Source organism: Micromesistius poutassou (assembly GCF_964030765.1).
Source record: "Micromesistius poutassou genome assembly, chromosome: 23".
NCBI lineage: Eukaryota > Metazoa > Chordata > Actinopteri > Gadiformes > Gadidae > Micromesistius > Micromesistius poutassou.
In genome coordinates, this window is record NC_140293.1 from 1,157,554 (window position 1) to 1,182,553 (window position 25,000).

Sequence of the window (25,000 nt, forward strand, 5' to 3'; positions counted from 1 at the left end):
AGTCAAGCGACGACGGAGTGAGACGCCAGCTCTATTTTTAAACCCAGGGAGAATCTGGGCCAGTGGCCTATATTCCCCAACGCTACGCTCCAGCTCTCTGGATTATCTCTCTCTCTCTCATCCCTCACTACCTCTCTCTCTCTCTCTCTCCAAAACTCCTCCTCTCATCCTCCATCTCTCTCCTCCCTTCCTCGTTCTCCTCTTCCCTCTCATCCCCCATCCTGTGTTCTCCTCCTCCTTCTGCTCACAACTCTCCTCCCTCTCCATCTCCATCCATTCTATATCCATCCCTACAGTCCATCCCCGTGTCTCTTGCTCTGTTACTCTCCCCCCCTCTCTCCCCCCTCTCTCTCCCTCTGTCCATCACCCTCTTTTAACAACCACAGAGAATAAAGCCCAGCTTCTTGTCCTCCTCCATCCAACATCTCTTCCTCCTCCCATCCATCCTGGTCTCTCTCTCTCTCTCTCTCTCTCTCTCTCTCTCTCTCTCTCTCTCTCTCTCTCTCTCTCTCTCTCTCTCTCTCTCTCTCTCTCTCTCTCTCTCTCTCTCTCTCTCTCTCTCTCTCTCTCTCTCTCTCTCTCTCTCTCTCTCTCAAGAGAGGGATGATGGCAGCAATGGTGGAGAAAACAAAAAGGTTGTCTGTCTGTCTTTTGCCCGTCTACCTCCCGGTCTGTGACTGTGTCTGTCTCTCGTCCGCCTTGTCATCTGTCATCTGTCTGTCTACCTGTCTGTCTGCGTGTCTCCCTGCATGCCTCTCTATCCGCCTCTCAGTCTGCCTTTCAATATAAATGTAACCACTCAGGATTAATCCATTCAAAATGGAACATAACCTAACGGTTATTAAATCAACGTTTTTTTTTCTCGAACGAACGAACAATGAATAATTCATTCCCCCTCCATTACCGAGTCCATTTAGTCGCTTGGAGAGCCACGGAGCGGCTCCTTTGAAACGCAGCGTTCCTGAACCCTGTTTGTGTGTCATATCCAAACCGACTGACCCACAGTCAGCCAGTAGGGCCGGCCTGCTGCTGACTCACAGGGGGGAAAGAGTTGTGAAACGCTGTCACTCACATGATATCACGTCTTGAATTCCTGTCGAGTCGACGCATCACCGCAAACTGAACTGAAACACCGCGCGGGATTGGTCGATCGTCCAACCTTCCTTCTTGTGGGGACAATCCCAGACATAGTCATAGCGTTGGTTAAGTTTGGTAGTCACCACAGCATTGGGCGGCATCTCACAGACACATGGAAGGGCGGAAAGCCCTGAATTGACTTTGGCCTGCTATGTAACACAGTCAGCCACTAGCACAGCGCTGTGACCTAGCAACGGCGTTGTGACCTAGCAACTGCGGTAGAGGTGTCCCGTATGATGAAATAGTCCTTCATCTCCGGTGCTTGTTGTCAGGAGAATGGAAAGCCACAGGAGGTGGACCTCTTTCTTTATCACTGCATGATGATATCAGAGTCGATGGCCTCCCATAATGGTAGGCTATTACGGGTTGTCAACGACGATGATATCGACACCCAGCTGCACCTACACAAAATGTCAAATATAACACTGCTCTGTATTTTTAGCCTGGTTTTTCGGCCATTAGCGGTGTAGCCAAACATGGCCGCTGCTGTAAAGTACATGCGCCTCGTCTGAACTGTTTCAACACGCCAGGACGCCCGATTCTGTGTCGGCATAGGGACCAACGAAAAACCATTGGCAGAAATATATTTAAACCGGGGGCGCCCTGTTGGCTCACAGGTTGTACCATAGCGTGTACCATATTGGCTCAGTCCTGAGCGCCGCGACCCGGGTTCGCGTCCTGCCCGTGGTCCTTTGCTGCATGTCCTCCCCTCTCTCCCTCCCATACCTTCCACTCTATTATAAAGCATCAAAAATGCAAAAGTAAATCTTGTAAAAAAAAAAGAAAAAAAGTGGTATATTTAAACCTCGAGTACTTCTTTCTCTCTGCTGGTGTCGCACTGTGAGCTGTCGACACCGCTGCTGCCGCTGCCGTTCCGGGAAGTAATGTGCGGTAATTCTGAAACCAGAAACAGATCGGCTCTGGGGCTCTGAGTGGCTCGTGTGCTCGCGTGCTCTGTTGTTTGGGCGGCGCGTGCGAGGGGAAAACGTGCTTCCCCAGGCGGCGGCAGGTGTGCTTAGAGGCTCATCGATCTCCCCTGGTTCGGTACGGAACGAGTTCACGGAGCGATACGCGAGCGTACCTCTAACACGCTGCCGACCTTCAGCGGGCACGTTCGCTCAGAGAGCCCCGCCGCCGATCCCGATACTGGGGTTAAGGGTTCAACTCACCCCCCCCCCCCCCCCCCCCCCACCCCCGGAGGAGGCAAGCGATTAGGACCGTGCCTCGCTGGGACCTGCGGACCACCGGCGGGGGGGGGATGAGGGTTGTCATGGCGACCCGTCCCAAACGGTCCGGTACACGTGCGGCCTCCCTGCTGTACCGTCTCCATCGATCGGGAGAGGGATATATATATAAACATGGGTGGGTGTTCGACGCCTCCGCGCGCTCCGCAAAGAAAAGATCTGCATTCTGAACTTTGTTGCGTCAAATTAGACTCAGCTCTTGAGTCTCATTATTCTTCTCCTTTCTGGTGAGTCCACCGCATCCATCAGCCAACTCGGCTGCGGCGGCCGCGGGCGGTTCTGGAAGGCCCTGGAAGGCAGCGTGTGGTTTGGACGTTATGTCGATTTCGCATTAGAGAGGGGTGGAGTGTTACGCTTCTAGTGGATTCAGCTCCTCCAGTCTCTCCCCACGGCATGGAGGAGTAGGGGAGAGAGGGGAGGTAGAGAGACAGAGAGCGGAGAGAGAGAGAGAGAGAGAGTCAGAGAGGAGAGAGTGAGAGAGGGAGAGAGGAGAGAGTCAGAGAGAAAGAGAGAGAGAGGAGAGAGTCAGACAGAGGGAGAGGAGAAAGGGAGAAAGCAAGGGAGAGAGAGAGAAAGAGCGAGAGAGAGGAGAGAGAGACTATTAAGCGAGAACAACAGCGGCCAAGTATAGAAAATAGAACCAACAACATGTCTATGTCACCCTATTTTGTTCTTCCCCCTTCCTGTAGACCTCTATCACTCCCAACCCTCTCTCCCTCCATCCTGCCTAAAGATCTTCATGTGTGCTCATTAAGTTCAACTTGTCAAGCAGCCAGTTACAAGGTACATATATATATATATATATATATATATATATATAGTGGCAGCATAGTGCAGCATAGTGTAGCGGCTGGCTTTGAGGTTCTGGGTTCGATCCCCAAATATCCGCAGCCTATCCTGTCTGCTCCCCTGAGCGCGATGACCCCTGACCCCCGAGCAGACCGTCCACCGAGCGCTCCGTCAGTCCCCTTTGGATGAACGCGTCTGCTGAGCGACTGAAGGGTGGGACGGGGACAGAGCGAGGAGAAGATGGCGGTGCGGTTGGGATCCTTGTCTTTGCCGTCTTCTTAAAGTTGTTCAATAAAGCTGTGTGCGTCGGGAGGAGGAGGAGGAGGCGGAGGAGGAGTACAGCGAGGAGCAGGGGTGCAAGCGTGGGAGACAAACGTGAGGACGAGGAGCGAGGAGGAGGAGCGGAGGGGAGGCTAGAGAGCGAGAGAGAGAGAGAGAGAGAGAGAGAACAGAGAGATGTATCCGCAGGCCCGGACAACTCTGCTTCAGACACAGGAAGGAACCAGAAGCAAACTGAATGGAGACGAGGGAGGGAGGGAAGGAGTTACTTGGAGATAGAGGGGAGAAAAGGAGAAGAAAAGAAATGGAGAGAGTGTGAGAGAGAAAGAGTGAGAGAATTGGAGTGACACGGGAAGTGAGGGCAAGGTAGAGCGCGAGCCAGAGAGGGAAAGAGAAAGAGCAAAAAGAGAAGGAGAGTTTTTTTCCTCCTGCTCGAAGAACAAAAGATGGCTGCGCTGCCGTTTCAGCGGTTGCCATAGCGACCCCTTCTGCACAGTTGGTCAGTGTTTGGATGCGAGGTCGCGAGTGCGCTTGTGCACTCACCCTCATCAGCGTGTGTGTGTGTGTGTGTGTGTGTGTGTGTGTGTGTGTGTGTGTGTGTGTGTGTGTGTTTGTGTTCAAGCATGTGGGTAAACAGATTGTCAGTGTCTGAGGGTTCTTTCTAAATGCATATATGTGATATCGAGATAGCAAAAATATTTATGATAATATTATTTTATATAGTAGTCATATGTATATATATATATATATATATATATATTAGTGCTGTCAGTTAAACGTGTTAACGGCGTTAACGCAAACACATTTTACCGGCGTCAATTTCTTTATCGCGAGATTAACGTTCTCTTTTTTTTTGACTTATGGACAGTGTTACATTGTGTGAGAGATTATTTGCTCCAAGTGAGAATGTTAGTGTCAAATTGAACACTACACTATATGCCAATGTTGTTTTCAATTAAAAAAACATTTGCACAAAGCAAGCCGATCCACTTTTCCATGTTGATGAGTATTAAAATGTGAAAAAAATAATGAGACACAAAGAAATCAAGGGAAAGTGCGATTAATTGCCAGCTAACTATGACATTAATGCGATTAATCGTGATTAAATATTTTAATCATTTGACAGCACTAATATATATATATATATATATATATATACACACAGTGGATATTCCACTTGTATGCTTATTGTTATATTTATGTTTGTTGTTCTGTGACATGGGTTTGACTTTATTATCTAAGAACTTACTGGAATATATTATCTTCCAAACCTCATTAACTTTATTGATTTACAGTATTGATTTACAGATTGTATTTAAAGTGACTTCAGTGACACGTCAGTGGGGGGTAGGTAGGGGCCAGGGGGGCATCTTCTAGATGTCTCCAGGTTAGGGTTGCTGACATCGGGCATCGAACACGGAACCCTCTGGTCTGCTTAACGCCGGGCATCGTGTAACCATACCCCAACGTGACGCTGTCCTTTAGCTTTTTCACACCTCTACTACATCACCTGTTATGGATCAAGTGCCTCTTTCGTCTGATGGTGTGCAAAGTAAAATACTGTGTGTGTGTGTGTGTGTGTGTGTGTGTGTGTGTGTGTGTGTGTGTGTGTGTGTGTGCACAAAAGAAGTGTAAATCACACATATTTCACAAAGGGAAGTTCGGCTGTTGCCAGGCAACAGCCTCACATGCTAAGACAAAGCCACGATGGGTTTCCATGGCAACGACATTGGCGTGGAAGGTACATGGACTTTCAGTGGCAGAGGTGCCTCTGTGTGTGTGTGTGTGTGTGTGTGTGTGTGTGTGTGTGTGTGTGTGTGTGTGTGTGTGTGTGTGTGTGTGTGTGTGTGTGTGTGTGTGTGTTTTGTCAGGCCATCATTGTAAATAAGAACTTGTTCGTAATGATCTGCCTGGTTAAATAAAGGTTTAATAGTGTGTGTGTGCGTGTGTGTGTGTCTGTTCTCTAACACACACACACACACACACACTTTCAGATATAGGAGAAAAACAAAAATGAGTGTTCTAACACACACACACACACACTCACGGAGTGGTGTTCAGAGAGGAGCTGGAGTGGAGCGGCCTGACAGCGCTCTGCTCAGCCTGTATATTTATACTGCTACAATACTCCTGCCATTACCCTCACCATACAGAGAAAACCCTGTGTGTGTGTGTGTGTGTGTGTGTGTGTGTGTGTGTGTGTGTGTGTGTGTGTGTGTGTGTGTGTGTGTGTGTGTGTGTGTGTGTGTGTGTGTGTGTGTGTGTGGGAGCGGGGGGCTTTAGTCACGGGGGGGGGGGGGCCTGTCTGCCTATCCCACCATGGCTTGTCACACACACACACACACACACACACACACACAAACACAGGCTCACAGTGCATACTGATACGAAAAAACAAAAACTGTCACACACAAAGACAACAGACACTTCTACACACAGAAATGCACGTATGCTCACACTCACATGCACACACATACACACACAGACACACACAGACACACACAGACACACACAGACACACACAGACACAGACTTGCTGCAAGTATGCTGCAGTAATGTCTCAGAAAATGTTTGTTGTCTAATTAAAGTAAGCAACATGTTGCATTTAGCTCACACTCCCCTCGGACACACACACACAATCTCGCTCAATTAATCTATCCCTCAGCCAAACATCTCTCTCCCTCTCTTGCTCTCTTTGTTTACACACACACACACACACACACACACACACACACACACACACACACACACACACACACACACACACACACACACACACACACACACACACACACACACACGCGCGCGCACGCACACACGCAAACAGCAGACAGCTCGGGACAAAGGGGTGTTTGTGTTGATGTATGTGTGAATACGCTGCACAGTAGATTCTCTATGTGCAACAACACTGCTCGCCCAGAGAGAGAGACAGAGACAGAGAGAGACAGAGAGATTAAGAAATTTGAATAAGTTCCCATGGCGATACGTTTGTTGATTGGGTTTGATAGTATGCATTTGCTCTCTTTGTATCTGGTAGGCTGAATGACTGGGGTCCGGTAGACGTATTATACCATGTTAAGTTACTTCAATTTGGGGGCGAGAGACAGCGAGATGGATCGGGAGAGAGTGAGAGTGAGAGTGAGAGAGAGAGAGGCGGGGTGTAGCCACTCGTATCCATTGTGTTCTGTGGGGTCTTTTACTGTGAAAGTCCACAGATACAGCAGCAGTCTATTGTGGTGCTGAACACAGAGGACACACACACACACACACACACACACACACACACTCTTGACATACCAACAGAGACAAACATACACACACACCCAATAGAAATTCAGACAGATATAAAGCAGAATATGAGACACACATGTGAATGAGACACTCTCACACACACACACACACTTTGTGAGAAGGAAACAGCTAAACTAGAATAATCTGTTTGTCTGTCTGGATGAGAGAACAGTACAGACAGAACACTGAAGTCCCATCCGTCCATCGCTGATATTGAAGGTGTTTATATTTGTCACACTACCTGCGATGTATGTGTGTGTACCGCAACTTGCTGTACGGCACAAGCGATGGCATAGCAGGGGCTGCCCCCTGGTGGCCAATCAGGGTAACAACCACAATGACGTTGCACACACACACACACACACACACACACACACATACACAAATGAGCGCAAGAGAAACACAGAGAGAACATATGCTTCCATCTCTGAGGCAGAAAGATGTGTGTATACGTCCTTTGAGTGTCTCAAACCCATATATACCGGGAAAAATCCATTACCACATTAGGTAATGTGGGAATTAGATAATGTGGTAATGGCCGGGATAGGATTCAGGATTCATCAAACTATCTCCTCGTTCTAGGTCCTACCATGACTTTTGGTTTGACCCATCCGCGTCCATCTCCATACAACTACCTAACGTACCTCTCCACCCCCCCCCCCCCCCCCCACCCCGCCCCGCCCCGCCCCACCAGACCATGGCTGAGTACAGCTCCTTGCTCAGCGACCTGTCGGAGAACATCACCAGTGAGGACCTGCGGCAGCTCAAGTCCGCCTGCAAGGAGGACATCCCCGAGGGGGAGAGCGACCACATCGCCTGCTCCCGCGACTGGTTCACCTACCTGGAGGAGCGCAGCAAGCTGGCCCAGGGTGAGCGGCATACACCTTACACAGAGAGAGAGAGAGAGAGAGAGAGAGAGAGAGAGAGAGAGAGAGAGAGAGAGCCCGTAGAGATAATGGAGAGAGGGAGAGACGGACCCAAACATAACAGAGAGAGAGATTCATATACATAATACAGAGAGACCAATAGAGATAATACAGAGAGAGAGAGAGAGAGAGACCAACATAGATAGAGATACAGAGAGAGAGGGAGAGAGAGACCCATAGAGATAAAACAGAGAGATACCAATAGAGAGAGAGACCAATAGAGATAGTACAGAGAGAGAGGCAGTGAGAGACCCATAGAGATAAAACAGAGGGAGAGACAGACCCATAGAGATACAGAGAGAGAGAGAGAGAGAGACAGACCCATAGAGATACACAGAGAGAGAGAGAGACAGACCCATAGAGATACACAGAGATAGAGACCGATAGAGATACAAAGAGAGAGAGAGACAGACCCATAGAGATCACAGAGATAGAGACCGATAGAGATACAAAGAGAGAGAGAAAGGGCGAGAGAGACCCATGGACACAACACCATGAGCGAGCCGTCCCTGTCAAGGTCGGGCTGCACTCCGTCACTACCCTCCCCTGCTGACATGACGACAACGATGATAATGATGACGATGACGATGAGGCTGAGGCTAAGCAGAGCTCCCCCTCCCTCCGCCCTGCCCCCCCCCCCCCCCCCCCGTCTCCGTCTGACCCCCTGCAGACAACCTGTCGTACATCGAGCACATCTTCGAGATCTCGCGGCGGCCCGACCTGCTGACGCGCGTCATCGAGTACCGCACCACCGTGCTCAAGATCTCCGAGGACGACGAGATCGACACCAAGCTCACGCGCATCCCCTCCGCCAAGAAGTACAAAGGTAGCGCCGGCACACCGCACCCCCACGCACAGCAGGGGGCACTGTAGCTCTCCGGGCCCGACGGTGTCGTGGAGTTAACGTTATTATCGGATCCAGGAGGTTGTGTTGTGCAAGTTCACACTTCACGTGAACTAGTTCAAAGTTCAGTTCATACAAAAGTAAAATAGTTCACCAATTCAGTTTTGAGCTAGTTCATGTTCAGTTCATTAACAGTCTTTTTAGAAACCGAAGAAAAACTGTGGGAGTGAGTATTCTATGCTTATCTTTTAAACTGAATCCTCTCCGTTACCAGCTGCCCATCACTACAATCTCAAATTGTTGGGGATATTATTTGTACAGCTAAGGCAGTAACTATATTTAATAAACATGTCACCTGGACCTAAGCATCAGTTCAGAAGGTCACAAAATCTGAACGAGTTCAAGTTCAAGTTCTTTCGTTAAAAATATGTTAAGTTCAGTTCAAAGTTCATAGAAAAATTTACTTCAATGAATGAAGTTCAATGAACTAGATCTTTTGAACTAGTTCATGCACAACACTGGGTTTGGCAATGCTATACTATAGCCGGTCTTCTGAGACTGCACCTCCCTGTGCTTGGAACCAGTAGGTGCATGATGGGAAGTTACGCAGGGTTTCCTGTTTTATTACGGAGATAGGTGTCCGGACCCGGAGAGATACTCATTAGAGCAGTGGTTCTCAAATAAGGGTACGCGTACCCCTAGGGGTACTTTGGAAAATTGCAAGGGGTACTCCCTTGCAAAAAAAGCTAGCTGTAACTTTTTGGGTTTAAAGCTGGACAATGCAAAATCAAGAAAACGGAAAAGGGGTTGAAATGTAAATCTGAATACAAGGAGAATCCATGAAAAAAAGAAAGCCGATCCAGAAACACCAAAATGTCGTCAGTTTCAGGAAAGATATATTTTAATGTTGCATGAAGCACAGGCCCATGGTTCTCACTAAATTGTGAGTATTTGAACCCTTTTAATATTCACACTAGCAAATAGAACGCACAACAATTATTTATGTTAATTGAAAAAAAAAATCCCAAAAATGTTTCGTGCCGGTGAAGCTGCTGAAAAAATATCTTTGAGGGGATACACTAGTAGTAACAGTTTGAGAACCATTGCATTAGAGTGACAAGATGGAGGTTTCAGGTGACGATTTTGACAAATGTATTTCGACAGTGGTCAGTCTACTACATGGGTCTGATTCTAAACATTTACAGGCTCTTTGTCTAAGGCTGTTGTGTCTAATTCTGGCCGGTAGGCTTCGGATATGATTAGCATTGCATTCGGAGCACACCAGGGTGTGCTTGGCTATGCCAAACGCTCCCGTTAACTCTTCTAAAGCCAGAGTGTAGACTGCTTTCATGTCCAAGTGTCTGCCTAGTAGTGATTTGTATTTGTCTTTCGTTAAAGATCGAAGCAATGACGGCCTAATCTACATATAATCCACCCCCAATTGATGCTCATGTTTGTTGTGGTTCTGTCGCTCAGGTTTTTTCCAGTTCAGGTGAACACTATTTTCTGTGTCTCTCCAACTCTTTTTTTTTCCAGACATCATCCGCCAGCCCTCTGAAGACGAGATCATCAAGTTGGCCCCCCCACCTAAAAAAGCATGAGGTCACGACCCCCACTGCGACCTTTGCACCTTGACCTCCATCCCTGGCCTGTCTAATCAACTAACCAATCAACCAATCACGTCTGTTGATATCTAAGCCCCGCCCCCTCCCGATATCACAGCCACGCCCCTCCTCTTCTCCCCGGCACATATACAGCCACACAAGTCTCCTTAGCAACCAACAACCAATCAGAATGCTGCAACGCGCACCTAATCAACCTCAATGTCCTCTTGCCCCACCGGCAGTGGAGTTGTCGAGAAAAGACGTTACGTCGAAAGAGAAGGAAAGAAGGACGGACGGACAGTTGGACAGGACAAAGGGAAGAGAGAGAAGTCTGTCGTCCTCTTCCTTCACCCAATGGTTTCGTTCCCATAACTTTATTCCATAGCTATTGTGTTAATGGCGTGCACGTGTGCGTGTGTGTGTGTGCAGAGATATCAGAGATTCAGTTGGTAGTTATTCAGCTATCCATCTGGAGGACTCAGTCTTATTGAAACAATAACAGAAAAGGCAGCCCGTAGGCAGAGGCTAAACAATCAGTTCATAAATCAAAGCAATTCCTTTGTTTGACATATTTTAAGAGTGAAAGAATTCAAGTCATGCCTTAGTCGATTACGATTATGTTGTTCTACCTGAACAAAGGAATCAACCAAACAAAAGTCACCCTTCAAGCTTAGGCATCTTGAAATGTACAGAGACACACCTGACACACTTATAATAAGGCCAGACCCATTTACAATAAGGCTGATTCATTTATAATAAGGCCAGACCCATTTACAATAAGGCTGATTCATTTATAATAAGGCCGATACATTTACAATAATGCTGATACATTTATAATAAGGCCGATTCATTTATAAGAAGAAGTAATTATTGTTTGCTTGGCTCAACAGTTTTAAATGTCTGTCGGTACATTGTATAAATACAATAGCCCTTTTATTGGACAAATATAACTATAGCCATCGGTTTCCCAGCGTGCTTAGCTATATGAGAAGCTGTTTCAATGGTGATTCTTTCTTGATTAATCATACTGACCATAATTCTCCGAAAATAATAAAACACGGTGTCAACTGTTTGGAAACATACTCTGCCCCTTCAGATATCGTTCAAAATAATTCCAAAAGTCCCTATGAGACATCGGACAATATTTAAAAACGTTTTTCTAAAATATCTCTATTTTTAAAGCCAATCTTTGCCTTGAGCCTTTAGTCACTCCATGGATACAGAAGTCATGTGCTTGAGATGGAGAATTTATCTCACATCATCTCACGTCCATCGTTTCACACTCAGCAACACCATCATTAGTTTTCATTTTGAAATACCAGATGAGTTTACGCTTGACATCACAGAGAAAAGGTTTCAGGACAAGAGAGCTGAAAAAAAGCTGACCGACCGAAACGCCTAACATGACACAAACTAATGGATTTCAAACACAGATAACTACGTTGGCCAATGTATTGAATCGGCCCAACAAGCTTGTCTAGAGAAAGATAGTCGGAAATGTAAATGTAAATTGAGGTGATAATTCCAAACTTAAATTTAAATGAAACCTCTAAATAGATCAAATAAAAAGTATCCCTACAAAGAACATGTAAAGATGTTAAAAATAATGTGAAATACATATGTTCCCCATATAAAGTTGGATATGTACCCTGGACCATGGGTTATAGGCAAATTCTATTTTGAAAAATACATTTTTAAGAAAGATATCTGCATTATGTGTGCATTACACATGGACAGCTAAATGCTGCTCGTCACGTCATTGGTTGCACAGAAAATAAACATCCAATCAGTAACCTCCCAGCGCACAGGAGAGAGAGGGATGTGTATCATGAAGGAGGTTACTCAATAACATTCAAATACTATATTGAAACTTGTACCGCGCGAAAGGGCGGCTTAAAAACCACCGACTTTGCCATCCTGGTGCATTATGGGATGTCTTGACACCAACCAAATAGCTAGCAAAGACTGTTGAAGTTAGACTATGATAACTGCTGTTTGAATCACTGTGCATCTATTCTCCCCGCGGTCAAGCCTTAGCAGACGTCGCGACGTAACTTATCTGCACCGTAGTTTGTTTGTTTGTTTTTTCAAAAAGAGAATTTGTCAGAACTGTGAGAAAGATTGCGTCCAATGTTGTCCTGTTTTGCCTTTGACAGACACATGGCGTGCATTCCTTAATAGGAAATAAAAATAATAACAACAATAATCCACTCACTTTTTTAGACAGTAGTACTTTTATCTATTCTGGAAGTCCGGAACGACAACGAAGGACTTCGGTGTTGTACGTGGGTGATTCTCAGAGATGTAATGTGGCTCTATTTCAGTGTAAAAGTCCCATGTTTGAGAATGGATTGATTCAAATCACAATGTTATGTTAGATGATGCCCCTCACAGTTAGTAGTTGGGATAGCATTATTGAAGTCACCAACGGTCAGCACTGACTAAAGATATTCCCCGGTTATATTAAGCTACGAGCTAGCTGATATGTTACACATCATTGCGATTTTAATACAGAAAAACTAACAAAAAATGCATAATGTCTGGCTAGGTCAAGTGGCACCTTGCTCCATAGATTACACCTCCCCCCTAAAGAGCCCATGTTCCTTTCAGTATGTATATGCAACAGTCACACCTTCACCTGTCCCAGTGCCAATGACCAAGACTTTTATTTTGAAGCTTCCCAGTAGCTGTGATCGGGGGATGTTGTATTCCGTATTGCTTGCCATATATTGTGTTGTGCTCTTGGATTGATTTGTATTTCTATGCATTTAAGTTTATGTTGTATATGAAGCCTTTTGCTCTGCTTACGTTAAAACGTTACCCACTAAATCGAATAGCTGGGATTTTATAACTTGTAACGCAACGGGGGTGAAACTGGTCGTCTGTCCGCTATAACTATTTTCTCCTGTGTTTTATAAATGGAGAACGTCACTCCAAGAGTTGTGCATCCATTCATTCAAGGGAAACAAAGCAAACTAATCATGCCATCTAAAATGTCATCAAATTCCAAGACATTTAAGACACAAATTAATTTCAAAACTCAATTAAGTATCACACTTCTTTAAATGTCCAATATCTTGGCAGAGACAAATGAGCAAACTATTTCTTTCCTAAACATCGTTACAAGTATAATTTTACAGTCAAATGTTTAATTGTGTCAAGGGCATGTATTTATGACATTTCATGTACATACGAAATCCGAAGAATTATTAGCAGAGTACTGCCCAACTATACTGCGTCTGCGGAATAAAAAACTCTCCCGCTGCACCCGACAGGGAATCAAACCAGAAGTAGTAGTTTTATTCACTGCTATGACCTAACAGGCATTGCTGTTGTAAAACAGGTCAATGACGACGTTATTATAAGAAAGATTTCAACAGTTGCTGGTGAACAGTGGGTTGCCATGGTTTCCCAAAACCAAACACCAAGGCGTCTATTTTTATTTCATAGCATGAGCATAGACGTTTGGTCATGGGATTCAATTTGTCGTTATATTCCATCTTACTCGATGTGTTTAAAATGCTTTTTGAATAGCAGCTTGTGATTTCAAATGTATGTGACCAATCTCCGATAGAGCCCTATTCAGTGGACTGTATCCAGAGGGATGGTAGGTGGATCCATCCTTCATACTCCTGGGCCAACACTCCCACTTGTGATGTCACAAAATTGGGGCCCTTTCATCTAAATTCTAATAGAAGACATCGATTATTGGTTGTTGGTGTCGTGCAATGCGTATATGTTCACAGAGCCAGGGCTTGTAGTACGATAGCGAAAAGCATGCACGGAGAACTCGCAACCAAAGATGTTGACATCCAATTATGGGTCGTTTATGTTTTTCAGACACAGGCTTGTGCATTAGTGTGTATCAAGTCTAAACACATACAGCCTACATCCAAACGTCCACTTTGAGCGCATGGGAACCCTACCCAGACTTGTTCAACTCCATTGTTTCAGTCTTGTTCTGCAGCCATTGCACATAATGTATCAACATATCTGCTGCAAACAATGTCAAAATTTGGATTTCAATGTACCAAGTGCATCCTGACTAAGTACATAATAACAACAATAACTAAGAGCTATATATAATTGTTCAAACTATACACAGCATGACAATAGTTACCAACGATTCTAAGAAAATCCCATCCGCCAATATCATACTCCCTTTAGCATAACAGCTATGCTGTTCCTTCGGACTAGATTGTACAAATGGTTTGTGAATATATATATATCAATGTGTTTTGTAATTGATTAATTTATTTAATGCCTCTATGTTGTTTTTAGGTATCCTGATTGCGCACTAATCTGAAAACAATTAATTAACGGGAATGAATACATGTTTGCTTATCTACAATTAGACCGCCATTATTAAACCTTTTGAATTAAGAGCAGTCAGGCTACAGTGCTAATCCGTCATCATCGTTCTATCGTATCATTATGCTTTGCCGTGATCTCTATTGTGATCCAGCGGGTTCCTCTTGCATCGTGTGAGTGTTCACCGGGTGTTCTCTCAGTCTTAACGTGTTAACTGTGGGGCACAAAGTGACGCTATGCAACGTTAGTTGATTGTGGTTACTGACAGCTAGTGTATTTGGAAGCATGGGTTTGGTTTACAGCGGTTTCTTTTTTTCTTGGTACCAACGGACCAGTTCCTATACAGTATTTGAAAGAAATGATTATGAACCTAAAACTAGTTGGATATAGATATCAGAGAAAGCCAAAAACACATGAGATTCACAACTTCTAGACGTGGCTAGCAAATGCCAGTTGAGCTGAGTTTTTGGTTGTAAGAGGATTTTAAATATAGAATATTAAAGACTTGTGTCACAAGATTTCACGAAGGCTCAGGAGAGAACGATAGGAGGAAAGAAAAATATGATGTGTTTTGAGTGGCTCGGTCAGTGGCAGGTGATGTCACTTCCTATATTATATATGACTGGTCCCTGAGGTTTGATTTTTTGAGTTTAAGGAGGTGGCGTTGGACGGGATAAATACATTATCAAACATGGCAGGTCTTGCACAGAATGCTGTAAAATAGTAGAGGTATCGTGAATAGAGTTGTCTTGTGTTGGGATTTTGTGAGGATCATGAATGAGGTTAACATTGTGCAACTGGCCGCTGGTCTTAACCACTATAACCACTATAAGTAGGGAGTGATGGAAAGAGAAGGTTTAGTGTTCAATGTCAATTTTGGATGAAACGACCATGACGTTTCTCTTACAAAAAAGGGGCCATTTTGTTTTGAATTCACCATGTTGGGTAATCTCTGCTTCGGTGGTGTGTACATTGAACAATCTGTTTTGTTGATGCCATTGTTTAAAGCCTTCCTTTTTAGTGCATCTTCTTTTCCAAGCAGTAGACCGTAGAAGGTAATGTTGACAACTGACCAGAGACTAGGATCATTGGTAGTGCAGTGGTGTGTAAAAGATTGATCAATTGATACCCAACGGCATAGATAAGTTGCTTGATGGATAGATGGATCACTTTGGTTGTTTGGTTAATGTGTGTGTTGGACTGAACTCTATAAGAGGACAGCTGGTACATTCTGTTGGATTGATTACGAGGGGTTAACTTAAACTGTTTTCAGTCAACCAGTAAAAAGTACTTTGTGCCCAAAATGATATTGATTTTTAATGAAAATGCCATTATCTCAAAAATCTGGGCCAAGTCAAGCACACATGATTAATAACGATTATTTCTCCTTTGGATAAAATTTAAATTTGTATCTGTGTCAAAGTGGCAATTCTTGAAATGGGGATATTAAAACACATTTGAACTCTTGTAATGGGGACAATAAAACGTATTTCAACACTTGCAATGGGGATGTTAAAACATATTTCAAATACTGTAATGGGGATATTAAAACATTCTACTGTTGAATTGTGGACATTAGAAAATATTTAACACTTGAATTTAGTTTGAAATCCATCGATCCCATGCTGATCAAATTTGCTCGTTATGTTTTGCAAGTCACCTGTCAGGCAAGTCACACGTAATTAATGTCAGTGGGGAGAAAAATAAAAACATGTGGTCAAGTGATGTCTTTTGTTTTTGTTGTGAAGTGGTCAGATTGTGTGTCTCAGTGGGTCATTCTTTAAAAGAAAATCGGCAACAGCTCAGTTAATGCATCCTCAAGCTTTTAAGTTTGTCAAACTCTTCTACATTAACCCACTGGAGGCCATGCCAACAGGCTCAACACCTGTTTAAATGGGTTTCATTGAAAGAGAATAAATTCAAAGATGTATTTTACGCCTTTAAAACGTGTTATTATGATGTACATTGTTAAACAAAGTCCTTCTGGTGTGGCTTACCTATCATGGTTTAAATGAGACTGAACTGAAATGCTGTTTTGTCATTGTGCTAATCTGAATATAAATATTATATTATATATTAAAATATATTTGCTAACCGATTGTGTTGTCTGGAGCAGTCGTCTTTGAATTTAAAACGATGTATACATTTTGGAAACATTTTACTGGCTACATTGCACATTGTACAGGGGTAGTAAAACTGATTCAAATTACTATTACTATATCACTCTAATATACTTTTTTCTGTAGCATATTTTAATGCGGTTATATTTCTGGTTCATGGCAGATGACTCCACAGTATCACAATAGATCCTTGAAACAAATTGTAGTTTTGAGCTGTATGTTTAATAAATCCTATAAATAGGGTTATCTTGTAGGCCAAAAGTTGCATGCCCATGGCAAATCTTCGGTATGTTTGTAACGTTACATAAAACATGTCCTACACCTTTCTTGATATCAGCTTAAAAAGATTGAATCACAAGTTTCATCGATCCCGATACGTTTTCTGGGTTCATTTGACACCTTGCTACTGTCCTTATGAACTACTATCAGAAAGAAATGTGACGGAAAAATAAAGTGCCTTATTTACACTCAGAAAGGAATGAGTGAGCCAGTTTGTTCTGAGTTGAATCCAGGTCAAATCGTTGGGTAATCTCTATTGTGGAGGTGTGCATATTGAACATCTCTTTTGAACATAAGAGAAGCCACAGGTGTTGGGCAAGGATCAATGAAGCTGAACAACAGAGGACCTGCAGGAAACCCATCCCAAAGAATGATAAGATCATGTTTATGAGCATGTTTTGTTTTTATGAGCCAACCACCAACCCAGCAAGTAAAGTTTCCATGACAGCTTGTCTGTTTGTTGAGGGGGAAATGAAACTTAATGTGTAACAACTCAATCATGAAATATGTAGGAAGGGTGAGGGTTAAAATGCCAACAAAAGGCTAGGTTAGGTTTCGTAATGACTGATCCTGCATTCCTGTCAGTCACCTGGATCTATATAAAGGTAAAGTACTTCATTCACAGGTGCACCTTCTTCACAACCATCCAATTGGACGGATTTCAGCTTGGCAGAAGGTACGACCTATTAGACATGTTTTCTTCTGTTACCTGACTAAATGTATTTTATTAATTTCAACTAATTGTAGTTAGTTGTAGTTAGTAAAAGTAATTAAGTAGACCAATTATGTAATTAATAACTTAACATTGTACACATTCACTCCATTATGTTTCATTTTTTTGTATATTGGGAGTTCAACATCCTATCAACTACAAGTGTGTAAAAAAAACCTTATATATACATATACACACATATATATATATATATATATATATATATATATATATATATATATACACACACATACATACATACATGTATGTATATACATATACATATACACATACATACACACAAAGGCAAAAAGCAAATGTCTCCTTCCTTCCTGTTCCCTTACTAGGAATGAAGTGAGAACAAAGATGTCGATCCTGGACATTCTCAAAGAAGATGCCTTTGAAGGAAAAACCATAGACCCTGTTCATGCACGACAAACAGAAGTCAACTTTTACCGCGGGGCTCCGCCCGTATGGTTTAATTTCTACCTTGCTGAACAGAACACAGACGAAACACACCCGTCCCGTTTCATTAAACGGGACGGGTATGATGAACTTCTTGAACAGATCACGAGCAAGAAATCTGGAGAGCTTACATGTGTACGTTTAAACCACAAGCCAGGGTGTGGTGGCACCACGTTGGCCATGCAGCTTCTCTGGGACTTGAGAAAATCATTCAGGTGTGCTGTTCTAGACGACTCCACCTTAGAAAGCTCGGAGATCGCGACCGCTGTGATTGATCTCTACGCTGCTGGCGAGCCAAACGACCATAAGACTGTGCTTCTGTTGGTGCAGGGTGGAAACGTGAACACTCTCCGAGAGAGTTTTGTGGCAGAACTTTCTGAAAGGAAGATCGATTCAGATAAAGCGGTCGTTGTCATACTTAACTGTGTGAGGATTGACCACATCAATGCTGAACACTCTGATAAAGTCAACCTCGTCGACCAACTCACTGATAACGAAATAAAACAATTTCATGACAAAAAGGAGTGGCTTAACCACAAGTACACCCAGGAGAATGGTTCACCATTATTCCCTGACATTATTCCGACAGAGTTCCATGGCTTCAACATTATGCAAAACAATTTCTCCCAAGACTACGTCGAACACGCATGTGATGTTTTCAACAGAACAAAATGGAGTCCTACAGTCCAAAATCGTGGTCTCCAGCTTACTGCTTGCCTGTGCCTGTTGAACAGCTACGTCCCGGGCTCTTTTGTTCTAAAGAGTCACTCTGAGAAATTTCTCAAGACTGATATTGATGACAGTACGTTTGAAGAGACAATGAATCCTTTCAGTCACCTGATGGTCAGCTTCAATACCAATGGACAACAGCATGCCGCAATCCGCATGGCTCATCCAATGATAGCAGAGCAAGGCAGGCAGATCTTTTATGCAGTAATGAACAGAACGGTCATGGCACGAATCTTGCTGGAAGAGCTATGTACTGAGGAATATACCCTGTATCTAGCTCCCTTCATTAAAGACTTGCTCACCAAACGACAAAATTCTAATTATGCCGAAAACAAATTTTCCAGATTGATTTTAGACATTAAGAAATTGACTGAGAATGGGAAAGAAACTTGTTTGTTGGTTTTAAATGAGGCAGTCAAAAAATTTCCTAAGATAGCATCCTACCCCCAGACGCTTTCTCGTTTCTATTACCTAGAAATGGCCGACTACTCGAAAGCATTGACATGGGCACAGAGAGCAAAACAAACCGCTCCTAACAACTCCTTTATCGCTGACACACTGGGACAAGTTTACAAACACCAGCTGAAAAGAGAAGTAAAAGAAAAGATAAACCCTGCAACATTTACTAAAATCTTTAAACTTGCAAATAAAGCCTTTGAAGCATTTGAACATGGAGAGAAGCTTGCAGAAAAGGAAAAAAAGATGGTAGATGGTTTGAGGCAAGAGTCAACTATTTTCAACTTCAGGCCAAAATCGGCTTTCTTGCAAGTTGCAAACACACTTTTTGATTGGGCAAAAATAGCAAAAAAAACGACCAGCATCCAAAATCAGATACCCCTTCTATCAGACAAGATAAAAGTAAGAGCAAGATTCATTAACATGTTACTGAGTTACTCACAAAAGAGCTTCAATGAAAAAGACCCAGATTATGTTTTGAAGGATGCAAGAACATGCTATCAAAATTACACTGGTAAGGCCTTGCTGGAGGGTCTTGGAACAGGACCCACAGAAGAACAGATCTGTTTGCTTCATAAGACCTGGCAGAATGACACACAAGAACCACAGTTGAACTTAAAAATGATGGTCGAAGACATCAAGTCCTCCTTCCACGAAACACATGAGAAACATTTCAGGTCCAGGCACCTTAAGCCCCTCCTTTATCTTGAATCAAGTGACGGAAACAAGGTCAGAGTTCACGGAGAGGTCCGTTGTTACAAAGTGTACACCACTGTGGGGGATGAAGAAATACAGCTGGATGTGGATAATCCCCACCGTGCTCTCTGGAGGTCTGGGGAAGTGAACTTTGACCTTGGATTCACCATCAAAGGCCCTACAGCCTGCGACATTCAGTTCCAGGATTCAAATGAGGAGGCGATAACAGGTTAGAATTTTTGGTTCAAATGTTTACATATCAAGTCAGCATTCATGTTGATGGGGAGGTTGATTTTCTGTTCAGAAAATAGAAAAAAACGTTTTAACTGTACATTTCTTGTAAGAATTGTTCTTGTCGCCCATGCAGGTGTTCTCCTGGGATAAGCCAAACATGGCGGCTGACAGCGGAGACCTGAACCAACGGACGCCCACATAAACCGACATTATTTTAGATTATTGCTTGAATGTTGTTGTTTTTTGGTTTTGAAGTAGCAAATATATATATTTTTTGAATTAGGAATTATGCTATGTATAGATTTTTTCTCTAAATAATAGTTTTTCATTTTAAACATTACATCTTATTCTCATTGAATTTACGTGTGAAGATATTTATATTTGGATCTGCATGCGACACTGACACACCGCTACAAATAGGAGGTAGACAAAAAATATATTATGTTTTTTTGATTATTGCTTGAATGTTGTTTTGTAAGTCTAGCAAATAATACATTTTCTAATGATTTATGTCATGCATTGCTTTTTTCTCTAAATAATAATTTTAAACATTAAATCCTTTTGTCAATGAATTTACGTGTGAAAAGTTTATATTTTGATCTGCATGTGACGCTGCACACTGCTATACTCTAAATAGGAGTTAAACAAAAAATATGTTCTTAGCTGAGCAGATGGCCAACTGAAAGGTTTGAAACTCTAATGTCTGCATTGTACCGAGTAGCGGCGCCAAAGAATTATGATTGCGGGAGCTACAGGGAGCTAGATTGTTTATAGCAGGTGCTAATATATTTTGACGCAACGAACAAGAACAAATAATACTACACACTATAATATGGTACGAACCAACCAATCAAGTCACACAACAAGCAGCAACGGTCATCGTCACTTGAAAAATATGATTTCATAATTTTGTTACATACAAGTCAGTCCAATGTCTTCATATAGCTATATTATTATATTATTGTGGCGATCACAGGCAGACATTTTCAGTATGTGAAAAATGTCTAAGCAAGGCACTTTGGTAAGGCGACTACAAACTCCTAACAGTAAAAACACACCCCTAAAGTTATTTCTTAGATCAGGAAGCCAAGTCCGCGCCCCACAGAGCCTGTATTTGTACACTGCACTCGTCCAAGGAAGGCCCTCCATCAGAGCTTTGCTAGCTGTGGCCAGACGATCCCAGGGTAACCTATGAAGACACGCTAGAACCCGGCCACAAACAGGAAAGGTGAATTTCACCAATCAGTGCTGACTGGCCTCATATACCCAACGGTGGCCTTGGTTCTAAACGCTGGTCCGACCGCCCAATAGCCGTACAAACTGTAAGGTAATGCGATCACGTAAAAGCAGTGCTCCACAGATGACTCGAGGGAACCATAGTTTCGGGAGTCAGTACAATTTATTAAACTATCACAACTAGTCACAGTCAACACATCGCCTTCGTTGGTACAAACGGCTCACGACAACAACAACATGGGGTGCAGGAGGGAAGAGGAACGACGGGAATGCTGGGATTTCATTTTGCTGAGGCGGGGTGTGTCGTGTTTCGGCTGTTACCGGGCGACGGAGGATGTTTTCCGCAGGACGGTCAGTCCCGCTGGTTCACCTGCGCCATGAGACCCTCCAGCTGAGGACGCGCCTTGAAGCGCTCCAGGAAGTCCCTCTCCACGTGCTGCAGAGGAGGATGAGCACGGTGGCCGTTAACACTCCATTAAAGAGCCCTTGTCACGCCACCAGGTGTGAGTGTGGTTAGCCGTTACAAGCCGTTTTGAAAATCGGGCTCTTCTGACATCGCTAGTGGGCGTGTCCACCTAGATGTGCGCTGGATAGATCAGTCTACCAGCCTACCCAGTGGACTGTAGCAAACGTTGCTCATCTATCCGTCACCCATCTAGGTGGATACGCCCACTCGTGATGTCAGAAGAGGCAGATTTTCAAAACGGCTTGTAACGGCTAATCCCACTCACACCTGGTGGTATAATATGTCCCCTTTAAGGAAGGAGGTCGTCCTCAACGTCCAATCGTCAACGAGGACGCTCACAGGGGGCGGGACAGTGGTGGGGTACGGGGTGTTGCCACTGCCAGACGATAAAAGGGTACTGGGTTGGACGTGTGCACACTCACCTCCTTCACTGAGAGCTGAACGCCTTCCGGTTGGTTCTGGAGAACCACGTCCATGAAGGTGGGGCACAAGGTGGCGGTCATGCTGCTGATCTACAACAGGGAGACAGAGTCACCACTAGGGCTCTGCGATTCATCGAATTTTGATCACGATTTCGATTTTTTTGGTCAAACGATCTCCAAAGTAATAGAATCAAGTTGAAATTATTAAGTATATATTTTTTTATTCAATAAATGTTTTATAGAAATTGCAAAAATGAACAGCTGGATACATTTTTTTACATTATTTTCAATTTGAACATTTTGTGCATTTTTTAAAAGGGGAAGTTTCAAAGTTCAAAAATAATCGTTTGAATAATCGGGATTTCAACATTGACCAAAATAATCGTGATTATGATTTTTTTCCATAATCGAGCGGCCCTAGTCACCGCCCTCGTTTAATAAGCTGTTGAAATAAGGCGTCTTCCTTTGTCTTCTTGCGATGCCTGTAATGTGTCTGTGGAACCCACCTGGACGATCCTCTCGTGCGTCTTGAGGAGGGCGTCGATGTACATCTTTGTACCTTGCTCCTGCATCAGCATGACCTCTGTGCTCTTGGTCGGTAAAGCGTAGCTGCACGGGGGACAAAAACGGGAACCGTCACATTTCCGTGTCGACAAGAGCTACATTTAAAAAGGTCCCATATTATACCACCGGGTGCGAGTGTGATTAGCCGTTACAAGCCGCTTTGAAAATCTGCCTCTTCTGACAACACAATCCACTTTGCTACAGTCCACTGGCTGGTAGACTGATCTATCCAGGACAATTATGGCCCCCATTGTACTTTGTTGTTGTCCTGATCATCGCTGGAAAGAGGGATCCCCGCCACTCTGCGTTCCTTCTCAAGATTTCTTCCTTGCTGATTAAGGGAGTTTTCTCTTGCCCTCTGGGGGGGGGGGGGGGGGGGGCACTAAGGGTCAGGGGGCTGTCATACATATACGGCCTGTTAAGCCCTTTGAGACTGTGCCTGTGATTAAGGGCTAAACAAATAGAATTGATTTGAAGTGCAAACCTTTCGGACACCCTGACGCCGAGGCGGTTGCAGAGGTTGTGGATGTACTGGGTGTAGTGCTCCACCACCGTCATGTCGTAGCCCGACACCTTGACGCTCAGCGAGCCGTACTCCGTGGCGGTGGCGCCCCGGATGGGCTTCATCTGGAGCTTGTCCCGCTTCTTCCTGGGCTGGAAACACAACAACGGGTCAGAGACAATCAGCACTTTGTCACGCAACGCTGCCATATAAACAGGTGCGTCGCGAGAGGAGACACAGAAGGAAGTGAAGAGGGTTAAAATAACAGGTGATTCCGAGTCACGTGAAGTGGTGGCTTTGTCACTTGATCATCCCTTTGTAATAAAGCTGATTTTATACTGGGAAGCACGTTGGGTCAACTGCTGTTTGTCAAGTGTGCTATAAAAATAAAAGTGAGTGGACTTGACCCGGTCTCTATTTTCTGTTTGAAATCTTTTTTCAAAGTATTTCATAGCAGTTATTCAGAAACACTTGAAACAACCATTTTTTTCAAGTAAGTTCATATTTTTAGGGTGTGTATCGTTTCCAAAACAAAAGATCCACACTCATAAGTGTCCTTACACATCGCAAAAACAGCCATACCACTGCAACACAGGAGAGCACGACAAAACCATTGAAACACCACACAACAGTCACAACACATTCCCAGACAAAACATCAGATGGGGCAGCTCTGTAACCCTAACATATAAAACAACTCACCACTTCTTTGGGCAACAGATGTTTCCACCTGCCGATGCCATGTGTTGGCATCGTTCTGTACTGCCTCTCATTCGTAGGGGCAAGTCCTGCAGAGAAGACAATATACACACACATAAATACCACACAAAGCCAAATAGCTAAAGTTTCTTCCTTTGTATACTTACTGCAAAGAGGGGTCGGCAAAGATGATGTGACCCTTAAAAAAAGATTAGAAAACATTTCAGGCGGTATTGCAGAAGTCGACTACATTTTGGGAGACGTTGTCATAGCAATGCATTGTGATAACGGTGTTTAAAACAAGTTTAATCAAATCATAGAAATTAAGTGGGAGAAAAAAACACCTCACCTTTGTAATAAAGATGATGCTTGATTGGTCAAAATAGATTGTTGTGTGAGGGACACCTGCAACTGGAAGAAACCAAAATCACACTCAATGTGTTAAAGCCAGTATACATTCTATGTCAGCGTCTTCACATAGCCTAATTGGGTTTTTAATCCCATTAACCTGTGCCAGGAGGCGATTTTTATGATCTGCCCTACTCTGCCTCAGATTTTCTTCAGTAGTGACGTACTCCGAAAGAACAGTTGGATTTTTTTGCAGTCTTCTGCAAATTATACATAAGAACTTTGGCCTCCGGCTTTCTTTCCTTTTCCCTGAAAGCCCTTTTGGACAGAATGCCTTTAGGAAGTGTCGTAGTATAAAGTGCGAAAAACTACAAGCAGGGAGGAGGTCGTGGTGGCAACACAACTACTTGGTTAGGGTAAGGCAACACAACGAAGTTAGTTGGTTAGGCAACAGAACTACTTGGTTCTACTAGGGTCATGCCTTTTAGCCATCCTAGGAAACAAAATATCGCTGCCGGGAGAGTTGAGCATAGTTTCATAAATTCATTTCATTCATTCATTCACTTTCAAATTCATATTTCATCGCCCACATAATTGTAATGGCAATAACGCAGAACCGACGGCATGATACAATATATCACGTTACTG

General features: G+C 43.7%; 2 protein-coding genes across 2 annotated transcripts in view; one reads left to right on the forward strand and one right to left on the reverse strand.

Annotated features, from left to right (window-relative positions):
- Positions 1-7,437: 7,437 nt before the first annotated feature.
- Positions 7,438-16,511, forward strand: pea15 (proliferation and apoptosis adaptor protein 15; the record flags this gene model as incomplete). The annotated part of the gene is made up of 3 exons (XM_084487306.1): positions 7,438-7,609; positions 8,337-8,492; positions 10,047-16,511. 3 exons carry the CDS (start codon positions 7,438-7,440, stop codon positions 10,109-10,111), a joined length of 393 nt encoding a protein of 130 aa, XP_084343432.1. The 3' UTR covers positions 10,112-16,511.
- A 4,991-nt stretch (positions 16,512-21,502) lies between these two features.
- mrpl48 (mitochondrial ribosomal protein L48) overlaps positions 21,503-25,000 on the reverse strand; it is a 3,959-nt gene continuing 461 nt past the window's right edge. Inside the window, exons 2-8 of the mRNA XM_084487299.1 lie at positions 24,354-24,415; positions 24,172-24,203; positions 24,008-24,093; positions 23,289-23,458; positions 22,747-22,849; positions 22,241-22,330; positions 21,503-21,788 (exon numbers count right to left, since the gene is read on the reverse strand). Coding sequence (XP_084343425.1) covers positions 21,705-21,788; positions 22,241-22,330; positions 22,747-22,849; positions 23,289-23,458; positions 24,008-24,093; positions 24,172-24,203; positions 24,354-24,415 — 627 coding nt within the window. The 3' untranslated portion in view covers positions 21,503-21,704. The remainder of the gene's footprint in view (positions 21,789-22,240; positions 22,331-22,746; positions 22,850-23,288; positions 23,459-24,007; positions 24,094-24,171; positions 24,204-24,353; positions 24,416-25,000) is intronic.